At 42.4% G+C, this 15,567-nt stretch overlaps 1 protein-coding gene across 1 annotated transcript in view; it reads right to left on the bottom strand.

Moving 5' to 3' along the window:
- The window catches only part of PPM1H (protein phosphatase, Mg2+/Mn2+ dependent 1H), a gene marked incomplete at both ends in the record, with an annotated part of 281,266 nt that overhangs the window by 34,649 nt on the left and 231,050 nt on the right, over nt 1–15,567 (bottom strand). The window contains 2 exons of the mRNA XM_080705408.1: nt 7,009–7,116; nt 9,835–9,898. Coding sequence (XP_080561534.1) covers nt 7,009–7,116; nt 9,835–9,898 — 172 coding nt within the window. The remainder of the gene's footprint in view (nt 1–7,008; nt 7,117–9,834; nt 9,899–15,567) is intronic.

The raw sequence follows: 15,567 nt of genomic DNA, 5'->3' as shown, positions 1-15,567 counted from the left end.
GTACTGGGGATTGAACCTAGAGGATATTCTACCTCTAAGCTATAACCCCAACCCTTTTTAATTTGAACACAGTCTTGCTAAGTTCCTGAGGCTGGCCTTGAACCTTCAATCCTCCTGTTTCAGCCTCCCAAATACTGGTGTGAGCCACCACATCAGCTTTGGAGATTATATCTATTATGCTAGATCTTATGCTAAGTACTATATAGATGTCATTTAATTTTTTCCTTTGGCGTCTTTTTATAACAACCTCATTGTGTTATTCCTCTCTTTCTCTCTAACTGAAGAGAAAATGGAGATTTGGATAAAGTAGCTCTTTCAAGATCACTCAACTAGTAGGTATAGAGATAAAAGTATATTTTGTGTTATTTTCTGTGGTACTAAGGATTGAGCTGAGTACTTTGAGTTTTTGGCCCCAGTGTGATCCCAGTGTGAGTGTGTGACCACTCTATTATTATACTGTCTCCTATGGTCTTCTATTTTTAGGGATCTAGGGGATTTTTAAATAAGCTTTTTTCTCCTTTATCACCCAAAGATAATTACTGCTACCCTTCTAGAAAACTTCAAGATGTTCAGCTATGCATATACATTTTTTTTCACCTATATGTATACTCTGTATATACAGCCTATCCTGTTTCACTTAATACAACACAGCCATTTACCCAAGTCATTGTATACCAATATTGTTATTTATGAACTGGTCAGAATGCAGAAAGCACAAAATATGGCAAAACACACTCTTGTCCCCAAATGAGTCTTTGGCTTGATACACAAGAATTCTCCAAGAACCAGAAGACTGTAAATGTTAAGATGTAAAATAAGACCTTCAAAATTCATGCTTTCATGAGAGATAGCAGGTGTCCTGAATAAAAGTAGTCATTCTCTTTTCACATGAAAGCAAACACTGGGAATCCCTAAGTGTGGAACCTTCCAGAAGGCAGGAGGAAAGGAAGAATAACATGTACTGACCATCTCCGGCCGCACATCCAGACCTCACGACAGGCTATCGCACTGATGTTTTCCTTTGCTTTTGCCAGTACCTTGCCAATATAGGCTTCTCACCCCTCTGCAAGGAAGAGGAACAGCAAGCTGAAATCCTGCGTGTAGGCCCTGGTGCTGTGCTGAATACTAGATCTAAAGTCTGTTCTTTTAGAAAAGGTTATTTCAGATAAAAAAAAAAAATCTCTAAGATAACAAATTCTCAAGAATGAGCTAAATGAGTGGCATAGAATTATAAAACAAAACAAAACAAACAAAAAACAGCTGATAGAAATCCTGAACACCAAGAAAAGAAAAAATGGGGCAGAGAGAAAATTAGCCTCCTTGTGGTTCCCTCTGGAAGGGACAGCAAGAGGGGGTTGCTGAGTGGGGGAGGGAGTTGGCGCTGTAACCAGCTCCCAAACAGAAAAGGGCCTTGTTCTTCCGAGAGCCCACACTGGGGCTGCAGGCAGCAGCACAGTCTTGGAGTGGGGTGTGGAAAGAAGGGTGAAATTAAAAAGAATCCTAGCTGTCCAGAGGGCCTGTCACAGGCCAAAAAGGGGCGTGAAGCAGAGAACATCTGGAAGTTTCGGCTTCAGGCCAGTGCCAAGCTGCCTGGTCATAAGACACAGCGGGCATGCTGGACTGGAGTGGGAGAATCGCTAGCAACGAGGGAAACGTGGAGGGCCTGGGCTCCAGAGCCTGAGAGTTAAAATACCTTTTGTTTTTTGTTTTTTCCTACTTGAACTCTTGCTGGGATGCTATGAAAGAGTTAAATGAGCTTGAGAAGCAAGAAGACTGGGATCAGGCTGGAGATGTTTTCCTTCTGTTGGGGTTGGGCTGAAGTGTGTGTTGTCACAGGGACAAAACAAGGTATTGTCACCAGAGAGTGCTAATGTCCGACACTCCACTTGTAGCCAGCTGCTAGCAAGCCTCCACTCCCTTGGTGGGGCCTCCTATGGAATCCAGGGCTTGGCCAGAAATCCCTGTCTTCTACCCCGGAAGGTCTGAAGAGGCTCAGCAAACCTGGCAGCTGCTCCTCAGGTTTGGCAAACTCGAGATTTTTCCAGCGCCTTGTGTTCAGTGAAACCGAAAATGTGTTTGGCGAGAAACTCTTCTCTAATTTTCAAACCCCTGTGCATTTTTTATGTAAATTTGATCCACATGTTTTTGATTTATTTATATTTAACTCATCAAATCAAATTAGGAGCTACAATGATGAATGGGAACAATGCTAATTTCCAAGAAGATTTCTGAGCTCTTTTTCTTAGAACTAAATCACATTTCCTCACCCACCCCTCCTTTAACCGTTGAAACTACCAGACTGATCTGGGTTTGAAATTTAGAACCCAAATGTGAAATCAAAAGCCATGCTTGGCAAAGACCAAGCTTAGCAGGGTAATGTTCTTAGGAAGTCACAGATGGGGGAGGGCAGTACTGAAGACAGGGAGGAGTCAGCCTTCACTAGATGGTTTAAATAAATTAACTTGGTTTCCTGGGCTACCAACAGAAGTCCCTTAGCCATCTCTCTTGGCTATAATCTTACAGCTATCCCCTAGGAGGAAGGCATTTTAGCCCCAAGGATTGGGGGTGGGAGTGGGGAGGAGGCAGAACCTATCTTCTTTCTTCTCTTCTCTTCCACAGTAGCCAACTGAAGCTGTTCCTCTCTCCCCTCCTAATGGCACCCCTCCTCGATTTCCTGGCTCTGGCTAAGGGCTTTCCATCTGGAAGCATTTAAAATGTACAATTTTAATCCCATGCAAGAGAGTCTTGGGATATACACTACATATCCATTAAGCTAAATTATAGGTACACAATCTTATTTTGCACAGTATGGTCTGGCTTAGGTTTGTGCACGCATGCATGTGCATGTGTACACGTGTGCGCACACACACAGCCATTATTGTCTCTCCCAATTATTTTTTTCTACTACACCACCATTTGCCCCAACTGCAATCTAAGGCCAACACTATTTTTCTGAGAAAGTCTGTCGACTGAGGTCTCAAGACCAAACTACTTACTCTCTTGAGTTCAAGACAAAGTAACCCTCTAAAGCCCCTGAACCAGTTACTTAGGGGGTTTCGAAGACCTTGACTATTGATATTTCCTCAAACTCAGCTCTCTCCCCTGTAGACTTTGAACTAATTAGGCAGACCAGTTTGATACTTAATAACTGTACAACTTTGGGGGATTCTTTTATTTCCCTGAATCCCAATATATAAAATGTCAATAATAGCTACACTTAACCTCATAGAATGGTTATGAGGATTAAATGAGATGCTGTATGTAAAAATCTTAATATGTTGTCTGGGGTATAGGGAGATGTTCAAAGGTATAAAGTTTCAGTTAAACAGAAGGAATACATTTCAGGGCACTATTGCATAGCATGGTTACTATAGTTATAGATTTCAAAATTATTAAAATATTTTTTTTAAAGAATAGATCTTTACCAGCAGTCATTAGATGATCTAAAACCTAACTGCACAGAGATCATTCTTCTTCAAAGAAGATAACTTTTCTACACTTTATAAAGTATATGCATGCATATATGAGAGAGGAAGTAAGAAGGAGGTTTTCAGTTTTCTTCTTCTTTTTTTTTTTTTTTTTTTGGGTGGTACTAGGGATTGAACCAAGGGGCATTTTACCTCCCTAGCCCTATTTTTGTATTCTTTATTTTGAAATAGGGTCTCATTAAGTTTCAGAAGGCCTCACTAAAATTATTGGGGCTGGCCATGAACCTGTGATCCTCCTGTTTCAGCCTCCCAAATACTGAGATTACAAGTATGCACCACCACTCTCAGCTATTTCAGTTTTCTTTAGGGAGTAAAGTACTTAATTGGTGTTTTCTGAAATCCTGATGGATATTTCTAGAAAGGAGAAGGTACCATTTAACATGTCTGATAAATACCTCTCCCCTGAGGGAGAAAATATCAAAATAATGTTGTTGGTTTTTTTTTGTTTTGTTTTTTTTTTTGTACTGGGATGGAACGCAGGCTTATCTTACCCTTGAGCTACACTCCCAGCCATTTTTATTTTTATTTTTCAGTTTTGAAAGAAGGTCCCATTACACTACTGAGGGTCTCACTAAGTTGTTGAGGCTGGGCTCAAATCTGCAATCCTCTTGTCTCAACCTCCCAAATACTAGGATTATAGGCATGGTCCACATGCCAATGAGAATACATACGTTTCTGTGCCATTATAAGCCCTATTCTCAGTGGAGTTAGGAGGAAACAATCGGAGGCCCAGTATTTATTCCTTTTCTCTGGTAAGAAAAAGTTTTAGCAGCAATTCATGTTGGCCAGAACCTGAGACCTCTAGCTTCTGGGGGACCTCAAACACCTCTGTAGTAGTGATCCCATCCACGTAGAATTGCTGAGGGTTCCAAGAGTGGACACGGGAAGGTCCTTGACAAATGGTTGTGCCAAGCTGACCTCATTTAAAATCTTGGGTGATATGAGGAAATGTTTGTCTTTTATGCCTAATATTTGCTAGGAATTTTTCTCTGAGTGACCTCTTAGTCTCAGGATTTAGATGCACTGTGGGAGCCAAGCTCCAGTTCTAAAGGACCCTGAAGGAACTATTCCTGCTCACAACCCTGCCAAAGGGGTGGGTCAAGGTGGCTGTCTATGTCCAAAGAAGGTAGTGAATGGACACATGATCATTAGGTTGAGAAGTCACCCATGGCCTTGTATAAAAGGTGAGCAGGGCCCAGCAGGCTCCTCCCTAGACATCTTGACTTGAGAGGGTGAGAAACTGGGTTGCCTGGTGTGGCTGGCCACACTGATGGCAGACCCTTGTGAAGGTCAGCAGACTCCTGCTGCCATGGCTCTCCAGGGCTGCTTTGACTGCTTTGATTCTAGAACCACTCTCCCACAAAGCCTGGCTAGTCTTTTTGTAGGTGTATAGTCTTTTTTGTAGATTTTTTTTGTAGATGCCATAGTTACCTCTTCCAATATCATTAGAGTCAACGTCTCCTTTTTTTTGTGATGTTCTCGTGAGTGGCTTTTAGCTTTCTCCATTCAAAAGAGCCTTCATTAAGAAACAGTGCCTGCAGAGGAGGGTGAGGTGACTCCCTCCTGTCGTCCCAGCTGGGAGGCTGAGGCAGGATGAGGATCATGAATTTGAGGCCAGCCTGGGCAACATGGCAAGATCCTGTCTCAAAAAATAAAACAAAGCTGGGTGTGGTGCTGCATGGCTGTAATCCTAGTACTTGGGAGACTGAGACAGAAGGATTACAGGTTGGATACCAACCTCAGCACCCTAGTGAAACCCTGTTTAAAAAAACAAAACAAAACAAACAAAAACCATACAGTAGAGCTGGGGGTATAGCTTTGATGTCAAATTCTCCTGGGTTCAATCCCCAGTATCAAACAAAAACAAAAACAAAAAACCAAAGCAAAAGAATATACTCAAAACAAAATAAAACAAAACCGAACACCAAACCCAAATATCCCAGCACCTATTGGGCTGGGATTACAACTCAGTGGTAGAATTGACAAAGACCTGGGATCAGTCTCTAATATCAACAAACAACTTCCCCCGCAAAAAAATAAAAGAAAATAAAAACAGAAAACCAAAAAAGTTCCAGCATACCCTCTTGGGAAGAATGTGCAGATAAAGTTATATCTACATTCCAAGTGTTGCCAGTGTAGGTGCCTCACAGGTGATTTCACAGTAAGGTAAACACTTGGTTCCTGACTTATTCTTCCTCAACTTGCCTCTACTGCAGCATTGGTAAAGCCTCCCTCCCAAACCTCCTTTGCAGCTGGGGGAGGTCATGTGACACTGTGGCCAGTGAGATGCAAGTGCAGGTTTGTTTGGATAAAGGCTGCTCCCCCTTCCCATCTTTCATGATAATGTCACACTCTGTGGTGCTGCCACCAGCCTGAAACCATGAAGGAAAAGTCAGAGAACTGCAGAGATGCCAGCCCTGATAGCACTAAGGAAGGAAACCCATGTTAGGAGCCACCAAATAGCCACTGCTGCTGCCACTGCTGCCACCTCCTCCTCCTCCTCTTTTTTTTTTTTGTGGTACTAGGAATTGAATCCAGGGGCATTCTACTTCTGAGTTATACACTAGCCCTATTTCATTTTTGATTCTGACACAGGGTCTTGCTAAGTTGCTGAGGGTAGCCTAAAACCTGTGATTCTCTTGTCTCAGCCTCCCAAGTATAGGGATTATTATTCTACTTGATATACTTTGAAAAAAACATGGAGCCTAATGGTTTCTAGTATCATGGAAAACACATTTATTTTAAAAACCAAATGTAAGACCAATATGTTTTTCAATTTAATATCTCCAAACAATTAACTAAATGATAGGAGTTTTCTAGGTAATAAAATATAATGAGAGGATAGGTATATATGAATAATAGTAATAAAAGGCAGATGATAAAATTGCTATTAGATCATGATGTATGATTACAATACACCAATAAAATAAAACAAAACAAATACTATTGCTCCTGGCGCAGGGAGGGCGACATCAGGAATCCCCACAGGAGAAGCATCTGAGCTAAACCATGGAGAGAAAGATGAGTTGGATGTTTAGAGATGGGGAGGAAGAACATTTTGAGTAGAAAGACTAGTTTGAAACACATCTGAGAGACTGAAGGTTGTATGGGAGACAAGTCTGCCGGCTGGTACAGGGGAACAAAGACCAGATTAGAAAGTCAAACAAATTATAAGCCTTGAATGCTGAGTGAAGGGGTCTGTCTTTACTATCCAAGCCTTGGGGTGACATTGAAGGTTCCTGAGCAATTAGGAGTGAGCGTGTTTCCTTGGGGAAATTCACGTGGTAGCAACCTGTGGGATGGACCAGAGGAGACAGGCCACCAGGAGGCTGTGCATCTAGGCAGGAGGTGATAAAGGTATAAAGAGAGAGAGTCAGTATGAGAATGAGACAGGAGAGACTCTGCAGTAGTACACGCACCACAAGTTGGCTACTGTCTGGATATGGGGGAAGAGTCAGTGAAGGAAGACTGGAGAGAATATTTCATTGGATGAAATAGAAATAAAAACCTCAAGCGGTACCTCTGGAGCTGAAGACAGGAATGGCTTTATGTAGATGTTGGAGTCGTGCACCTTCAGGTCATGGTCTCCAAGTCCCCTGGTCACGCCAATAGTTGCCATGACCCGGGCCTAGGAGTGTAAGCAGAGGGTTATCAGAAACACATGCAGAACAGAAACATCCCATCACACTACAGCTGCTATGAGCTGAGGGTTAATGAAAGAATTCTCCAGTTCCTCTTGCCCATCTTCCTATGCCCCTTATCGCTAATTGTGTGGTAGGTAGTTGTTACCAAGAAAGGGCTCACCAAAATCACTCAGTATTTGATTATTTACCAGGTAACCTAAGGGTATTGGGCTGTTGTCTCCTCACAGATTTCTCTTATAGAGACTGGATGGTATAATGTTCAATAAATGAACTCCAAATCACATGTGATTTCTGTAGCCACCTAAACTAGTTAATAATAAATCCACTAGCATCTGCCCACCCACCCATTCATCTATCCTTTGATAACACATTTGCTCTGCAAATGTTCCCTGGACTCTAGCTATGCCCCATGCCCTATGATTGGCATGAGCAAAACATGTAAAAGATTGGAGGTGGCTCCTGTCCTCCCAAGGTTCAACTGTTAAGCTTTATGGCGGGAGAAAGCAAAATTAGTAACCCTGTCATCTATCCTTTTAACATTCCCACAAATTCCCTCGGGGTGGGAAGGAACAAAATATCCCTAGTCTCCCAAAAAGGCTGTGGATTCTGGAGCTGGTCTCAAATTAGAAGGTAGGCAATGTGTACATCAGAGTAGAAATGAGACCATGATATATTTCTGAAGGGCCAGAGTTGAAGAGAATAAAATGCAGACATGAGATGTGAGGCCTGGGGACCCCTGGCCAGGCAGGCTGCAGAAGCCCTCTGCTCTTCCCAGAGGCCGGGTGAGCTCCCTTCTCGCTAAGTGTTCAACTCTCAACGTGATGACTCTGAGTCCCCTGTGCTCTCTCCCTGATGGCAGCTTTGCTGCCTGGAAAAAGCATATGCCTATGTTTTAATTCAAAGAAATCTGATGTTCCTGCTAGTTCCTGAACTTGTTTACAAAGTATACAGGTGTTACCCACACAAATCCTTAAAAGCATTTCTGGAAGTAAAAAGCAACAGCTGTGAAAGTACTCTGAGACTCCTGTGTGGGAGTATGCAGAGAGAGAGAAAACCTGGGTAAGGGGTCTAGACAGAGCTCCAGAAATCATGGAGTCCTTAGCCAGAAACACGGGGTTGGGGCAAAGCTACCAACAACAGCCAAATGGAGACAGAGCGGCTTTTAAATAGGCTGATGGGTGCAATAAGAACTTGCCAGCTGCTCATCATGGGCCCGTCAAGCCTTAATGAACTGAAGGGCTTGAGCACCATGATGTTTTGGTGAATTGAACTTATTTAATGGTGCTCGCTGTATCGAAGAGCACACACACTCCTATCAGGAGTGATTCCAACCAATAGCTAGTGACACAGAAGGGCGCATCACTTTATGAAGTGATCCCCACACAGGTCACCTATCTGTGCTGTGCTTCCATTAATGAAATACCTCCTAGCATTAAGATCCCTACCATCAGTGCCAGGGCCACACTGAGCCCCTAACTTAATTCTGTGTTCTCTCCTCCTCTTCTCCCCTTTCTGCCCAGGAAGGCAAGCTTTGCTTTTCTTGTGAGTCCTTTTTTCTTGATACAGCTTCTAAATACTGAGAGAAATTTTAGTTGAAGAGTTTTCTTAATATGACCACATTTTCCTCTTCTGATTGGAGCTCTCAGCACTGAGTAGAAATGCATTGGTGCTCCAGAAAGAACGCAACAGTGCAGAAGATGTTTATTCTAACTGATAAAGGGGTTCAGAGCTTCCTCATCTCTGCTCCAAGAGTCCAACCTCCTCCAGGTCTCTGCTCACAGCATGTTTTAAAGTTTACCCTCGCCGGGCGTGGTGGCGCACGCTTGTAATCCCTGCGCTTGGGAGGCAGAGACAGGAGGATCACGTAGGTTCGAAGCCAGCCACATTGGCTTAAGAGACCCTGTTCCCAAATAAAAATATAAAATAGGCCTGGGAGTGTAGCACGGAGATAGAAGGGTTTCCAGGAACTCCAGTACCACCAAAAATAAGAAAGATAAAAAAATAAATGGATAAAACTTCAAAAAAAAAAAAAAAGAGTTTACCCTCACCAGGCTTCCTTTGGATCAACCTTGTGCCTTTCAGTGTTTGCTTCTGTCTGGGCCCTAGGAGCCAAGGGTGGTCTTTCCCCTCAGTCTGAGTTCTGGTTTATATGAGTCTATGGTTTAATTACATTGAGGCTTTGGAGTCCCTTCCTCAAGACTAGTAGAAAAGCAGGCTTGCAAAGCAGAGCTTTTAGAGTGGAGCCTGAGAACCTGGAAGGGGTGGAGAGCCGGGCTCTGCATCAGCTGCTGGTCTTCCTGGCTATGCAGCCTGCCTGAGCTGTTTTAACCTTGCAGTCCTAGCTGCCCTGTCTACGCAGTGGGTATGACTCTTAGCTTGTTGTCAGATACAAAATGAGATGATGTCTGTGAAAGTGGTCATGTTTAAACACCGTAAGCAGTTGCTCAGATGGATTATGAAGTGGGGATATTATTTGCACCAAACTGATTTCCTTTCTCCAGCTCATTGGCCACCTCTACCCCCAAGCTCTGCCACTCCTTAGACCCTCAAGACAAGTGACCCTGAGGATGATGGATGGAATATTCTTTCAAACTGCCCAGGCTATAAAATCTCAAGCTGTTGAAAGGAATGCACATACCGCCCCAGGCTATCAGAGTAAGAAGGGGCCAGCCTTTCCCTCTCTGGGAAGTGTTTTCGCCTACCTTCTTGCCTTCTCCATATATAAGGGGAAACTTCAAGTCATCATCCTCGATGGTTTTGTATGCCCTGTAGGGGGATAAATGACATTTTTAGAAAGATTTGCACTCAATTAGTGATCCTCTGGCCTGACACGGGTGACTAGGCACTTCATCTCCCCCGAGACCCCATTTGTTTACCACATTGCCTCTTTCTTTATTACATAGTTATTTTCCCTGTAGAATTTTATGTGTTTGTGTGTGCATGTGTGTGTATTTCAGGAAACCCAAAGATAGCACATTTTTTTATGTGCTCGAAGAAGAAGACAATAAGTAGGCATTTTTATACTTAGTGAGAGGGGAGATGTGCTTCTGTCCTCAGTGTGCATGTGATAACGAGATGGCCTGAGAAAAATCACTGGACCCTCACCAGCAATCTGCAACTGCGAGAAACAGCATTTCTGAGTGGGACCAGTGGGAAACTGCCAAAGAGCCAGTTCTCACCATCTCACCAGTTCACATCAGAGCAGTCTTGCACTGGGGTGATGGAAGAAGGAATATTTAGAGCCTGTTGTTTTTAAATACATTTTTATTGGTGCATTATACTTACACATTAAAATGAGGTCCAGAGTGATAGAAACATACATGCACATGGCACTTGGTGAGTTCCCTCCAGATCTTGCCTATTTGACCTCCGGGTGATATTTAAGGTTGGCGAAAAGTCATTCATTTAACAACAACTTTTAAGTGTCCATTTGGCTCATAGAAAGAAAATCTAGTTTTTGCTTTAAGGGCTTATTCCAGATATGGTTGTCTCCGGATGCCCCGCCAGCAAAGTGATGCCCATGTCTTGCGATTTTTCTCATTAGGAAGTTAAAATCACCAAAAGCAAACACACACTGAGCCCAATCACTAGCTCTCTCACTCTGGGCTGGTAGCTTTACCATTCTCATGTCCAGTTTCTTCATGTGTAAAATGAAGATAATAATAATAATGACAAGATGTAGACCTATATGTATTAAGAGCCAATTAGTGGCAGTTCTCACTAATATTTAGTAGATAACTGATACTTAGGGTGACAGTTCCTCTTTCTGCAGAATGAGGATGTAACAGCTTAGTCACCACCTCAAAATGGATGTCCTCTCTGGACCTTGTCATCCTCATGGGCCAAATGAGGCCAAGAGAGTTACTATGAAAACTAAGCAAAAGACTGAGTAGATTACATGTACCAGTAGATGCTTTTCTAAAGTAAAGCATCTCTCCTGAAGTCCTGGAAAGAATTAATTTCTTAAATGGCCCCTAAGTCCCATGAAGGCAACTTGGGAGTGAATCTGAAATAAAATTTATACAAGCTCTTGATCTACCAAAGAGAGCATTCATATTTAAAATGTGTACAACCCTGAAGCAAGCACATCCCATTGTCTAAGAAACTCTGGATAAGTTGTTCCTTTTGGGGTGGGGGGTAGAGAATCAGCAAAGTTCTGGTATCAAATGCACCTGGGCTCAAGTTTACCCCTGGGAAAACAGACATGCTCTCTGGACTTCAGGGTCCTCATAATCAAACATGGCCAACACTGGAGCTCACACATTGGCCTCTTTTAAGGACCATAATGGAGTACTGAATGTGCAGAGCTGAGGAAGTACTTAGCATAGTGCCAAGCTAAGAGCTCAATAAAGGGTAATGGTTAATGCTTCTCCTGTCCAGTGAACCCAGAGGTCATCTAGGAACTGAAATTTCAAAATAGAAACTGTATTATTATCCTTCCCTCAAATCTACCAAGTTAGCTCAAAGTGGAAATAGCCACTTTGAAGTTTTATGTACTCACATAAACTATTTTGAATACTGTGGTACACAAGTCACTTGGGAAACAGATAGAGCTATTACTAGAATCCAGCTTTGGCTTTGGTATTGACTGAGTTTGTAGATCAGTGGTTCCCAACCCAGGCTGCGTACTCAGCCACCTGGGGGGGCTTTAAAACATCCCGATGGTTGGGCCTCATCTCGACAATTAAAGCAGAATCTCTGGGGGTGAGATGCAGGCTTCAGTTTTTAAAGCTTCCTGGGGGATTCTGATGTGCAGCCAAGATTAAGATCCCCACTGTACATAGGCAAACCCAAATTTTAAAATATTTCATCTTTTGTTTCTTCACCTTTGGAAACAACACAAAATTAAATACAGAAATGAGGTCGGGGTACCACCACACATTTCTGTAATCCCAGTACTTGGAAGACTGAGAAGGAGGATTTCAGATTTGAGGCTAGCCTCAGAAATTTAGCTATGTCCTCAGCAACTTAGCAAGAGCCTATTTTGAAATAAAAAGTAAGAGAGGGCTGGGAGTGTAGCTCTGAGATAGAATGCTCCTGGGTTCAATCTCCAGTACTCCCATTCACATACATAAATAGATAGATAGAATGCATTGAAATGACAACCTGGGAACAAGAAGGATTACTCTGTGTTTACTCGCATTGGTTTTTAATCAGAAACAAGCCCTCCCTTCTCCCATGGCAAGAAATGACAAGGGTAATAACTATATATATGAAAAGAAAGTACAACACCCTCTCCTTCTAGTCTTTCTGAGATCCAGGCACAGCTCATCGTATAAAGGCAAGTGGACTTCCACTCACAGTTACAAAATCTTGAATGATAAAGTGTGAAAAAAGGCTGGGGGTGTAGCTCAGTGCTAGAGCATGTACTTACCATGTGCCTGGCTCTGGGCATTAACACAAAAACAAAACAAAACAAAAAAACAACCACCACAAAAAACTGGAACTGTGAAAACTGGTAGTGTGATTAGAATCTGCATTAACTAATGATAGCTAGCAATAATTACAGCAGCCGTGATTTACTGAGCACTTCCCAATTGCTACACACTCAGCTTTGTGCTTATTTATAGTGTCTCAAACCTCCAAGACCCTGCACTGTCCTATCTTGCAGATGAAGAAACTGAGTCACAGAGAGATTAAGTTACTTTTCCAAGATCACACACCAAGTTATTGGCCCTAAAACGAGACCCAGACTTTCCCAGGAAACACATCATGGAAATGCATCTTCGGGACTTGGTTTTGGGAATTTCTCAAGATAGCCTGAGTTTGAAATGAGACTGTGACTGTCCACCTCTCTGGGGATGACCAGCAAACATCAGATGAAGAAAAGGGAGCTTTGAGTAAAGGAGGAAGGAGAATTTTCTGTGTGAAGGGCAGAAGAACAAAAGTTCCTTTGTGGAGATAAAACCAGTAGTTTCTCCACTACAGACAGAGTTTACAGGGAAGGGAAAAAGAGGGAGGTCAGCAGAGATGTTGGTTGGTGTTCACAGGCCTGTGACTGCTTCCAGGACACTTCACCTGTGGCCACAGGTACAACTGAGCCCCCTCCCATAGAGGACAGGCTTCCCTCAAATCTAATGTGCAGCTGAAGGAGCCGCCCCAGCTCCTGTCCTCTTGGAAGGCCTGACTACTGTTGTATTTTTTAGTCCATGTCCAGGCCCTTGGCTTCCAACCTTCTCATTTGGGGGAGATGAGAGGATAAGAGAGAGGTTAGAAGCTTGGGAGCTCTGAAACATAGAGGCACTTTGAATCTGATATTAACAGAAAATATCTGGTCATAGAACCAATTCCTTTGCACCAGATTCCAACATTTTTGAAATCCTGATTGAAAAAAACAACAACTCTAAGAACCAGATCACTTACTAGTTTTACAATAATATAACTGACCAAAGATTATATTCAAATAATTATTGTTACACGACCGAAAAACTGAAAGGCTTAGGAAACACTCTTAGGCTTCTCTTATTTTGGGTCAGATTCCGTATGAATATTTATAAAGCCAATTGACAAAAAAGATGAGAAGAGAAATACATGCAAGGCTTAGAAACAGGGCTGCTGAACAGTTGGCTTTTCTTACCTCAGAGGCATTATCCTCTGAAATTCCCATTAAACTTTTTTTTTTCTTTTTTAAGTAATAGTTTCTCTTTCCATGTTGATTATACAAAGTTGAAAACACAAGACGCTGCTGGTCTGGGCCCCCTGGAAGAAGAAGCTCAGCACTGAACATAGCCGAAAGCCACTCAGTCAGCTATCCCAGGTGCAGGAACCCCTTGGACAACACAGATTATTTTTGTTCTGAGCCTCGGTTGAATGGTCTGCCAGAGATAGTCACTGTCCTGAGATCTTCACAGTATTCAGTGTCAGCTCATTCCAGTGAAGAACAGAATTGGGGAAATCTTTCTTAAATTGACCCAAACCCCTCGATAAACTTAGCTTATCTTGTCAAAAACTCTCAATCTCTGCTGCTTACGAGCTCTCCAAGTGTTCAAAAGAGCTGTCTCAAACTTTTCCCTTTATTACTTCCTTTGACTGTGCTTCTCAGAACCTGAGGACTCTCCCTCACCGCTGACATCGTCATTCATTCAACAAATATTTATTATTAATCGAGCATCATTCCTGTGGTGGGGGCCCTCTGGGGATTTCTAATTTGTCAGCACCCTCAACAAATGGCACTCAAAACTGAAAACACTTAAGATGTGGTTCAAATAAAGATAGAATTATTACTTCTTTAGATTTAGACTTTGGTCTTTCTAAAAAATTAATGAAGCTTATATTTCATTATGTCCATAAACATGTGCCTGTGTATGTGTTTTACTGTTCTGGATTGAGACTATGAGGGGAAAAAAACAAACAGAAAAACACCCCATAAAAAAAAAACCCACAAAAAACAGACCTCTCCCCAGCTCCCAAGACCTGTGAAAGGTCTTGTGGTTTAGGGTCTTCTTTAGTTTAGATTGATGCAATGGACATTTTACTGAGTGAAAACCTTTAAACCCTTATTAATTTTATCTTGCTAATTTTGGTCCATGGTTTTAGCCCACTGAGAATTTTCTGAATTCAGGTCCTTTTGTCTATAATATCAGCTCTTCTATGCTATGTCATGTTAAATTTGACAAGCAACTCTGCTATCTTTATCTACATTACTGCAAAAAAAAAGAAAGAAAAAAAAAAAGCTAAGTGGAACTCAGCCATTAGAGACTTTCCTACAAGATTAAACTAACCAGACAGGGGGTGTATCATTTCTTGGAGGCGTGTGAAGGACAGTGTGTGCAATTCAAAAAATCAGATTCGGCATTATAATTATGTCTCATGAAAATGAAATATCTATTGATTTCCTTTTTAATACAAACAACAGATGGTGAAAAGCTTAGCAGAATCTTGTCTGGTGGAAAGGCAACAGAAGGTATGCTCAACAGTTAGAGGTGGACAGTAAGATATAATTGTTTAAAGTGGGTGTACTTCAGACCCTCTGAAAGGCTGAAAAACCACTGATCTTGCTAAAGAATGTCCTCATGGACTCTGGCTTTGGGGGGTTAGCTCTCAGGCTATCTAGGAAGCAACATAACTGAACTGTCATCCGCTTGGGGTGTTTCTGTGTTGTCCAAAAGGCTCAGAGAAGATAACAACCAGATTCCTTACAAAGTCAAAATAAAACCAGATGCACTCTTTCTCTGATCAAAAAGTCTAGAAACCCTATCTAAAAAAGGAGAGTTTACTGACTGAGCTTGACTTACTACTGGACTCAAGGTGGTTCCTCTGATTTTAGCATCTCCATTGGATCCGGTTCTTTCAAATTCATCTACCTCCAAAGGCAAGACGGAGAGGTGCCGGTTGTCCCACTTCGGGTCCACCCCTTCTGACTGGGGCTCTTTCATAGCTGGGTCGCGAGTCAGACCTTAGGCCCAGCCCTAGGACCTCTCCACCTCTGCTGAGGA

The sequence above is a fragment of the Muscardinus avellanarius genome (assembly GCF_963383645.1).
Source record: "Muscardinus avellanarius genome assembly, chromosome: 11".
Classification (NCBI taxonomy): domain Eukaryota; kingdom Metazoa; phylum Chordata; class Mammalia; order Rodentia; family Gliridae; genus Muscardinus; species Muscardinus avellanarius.
The sequence above is the reverse complement of the archived record's forward strand: the minus strand, read 5'-3'. Positions and strand labels throughout refer to the sequence as shown.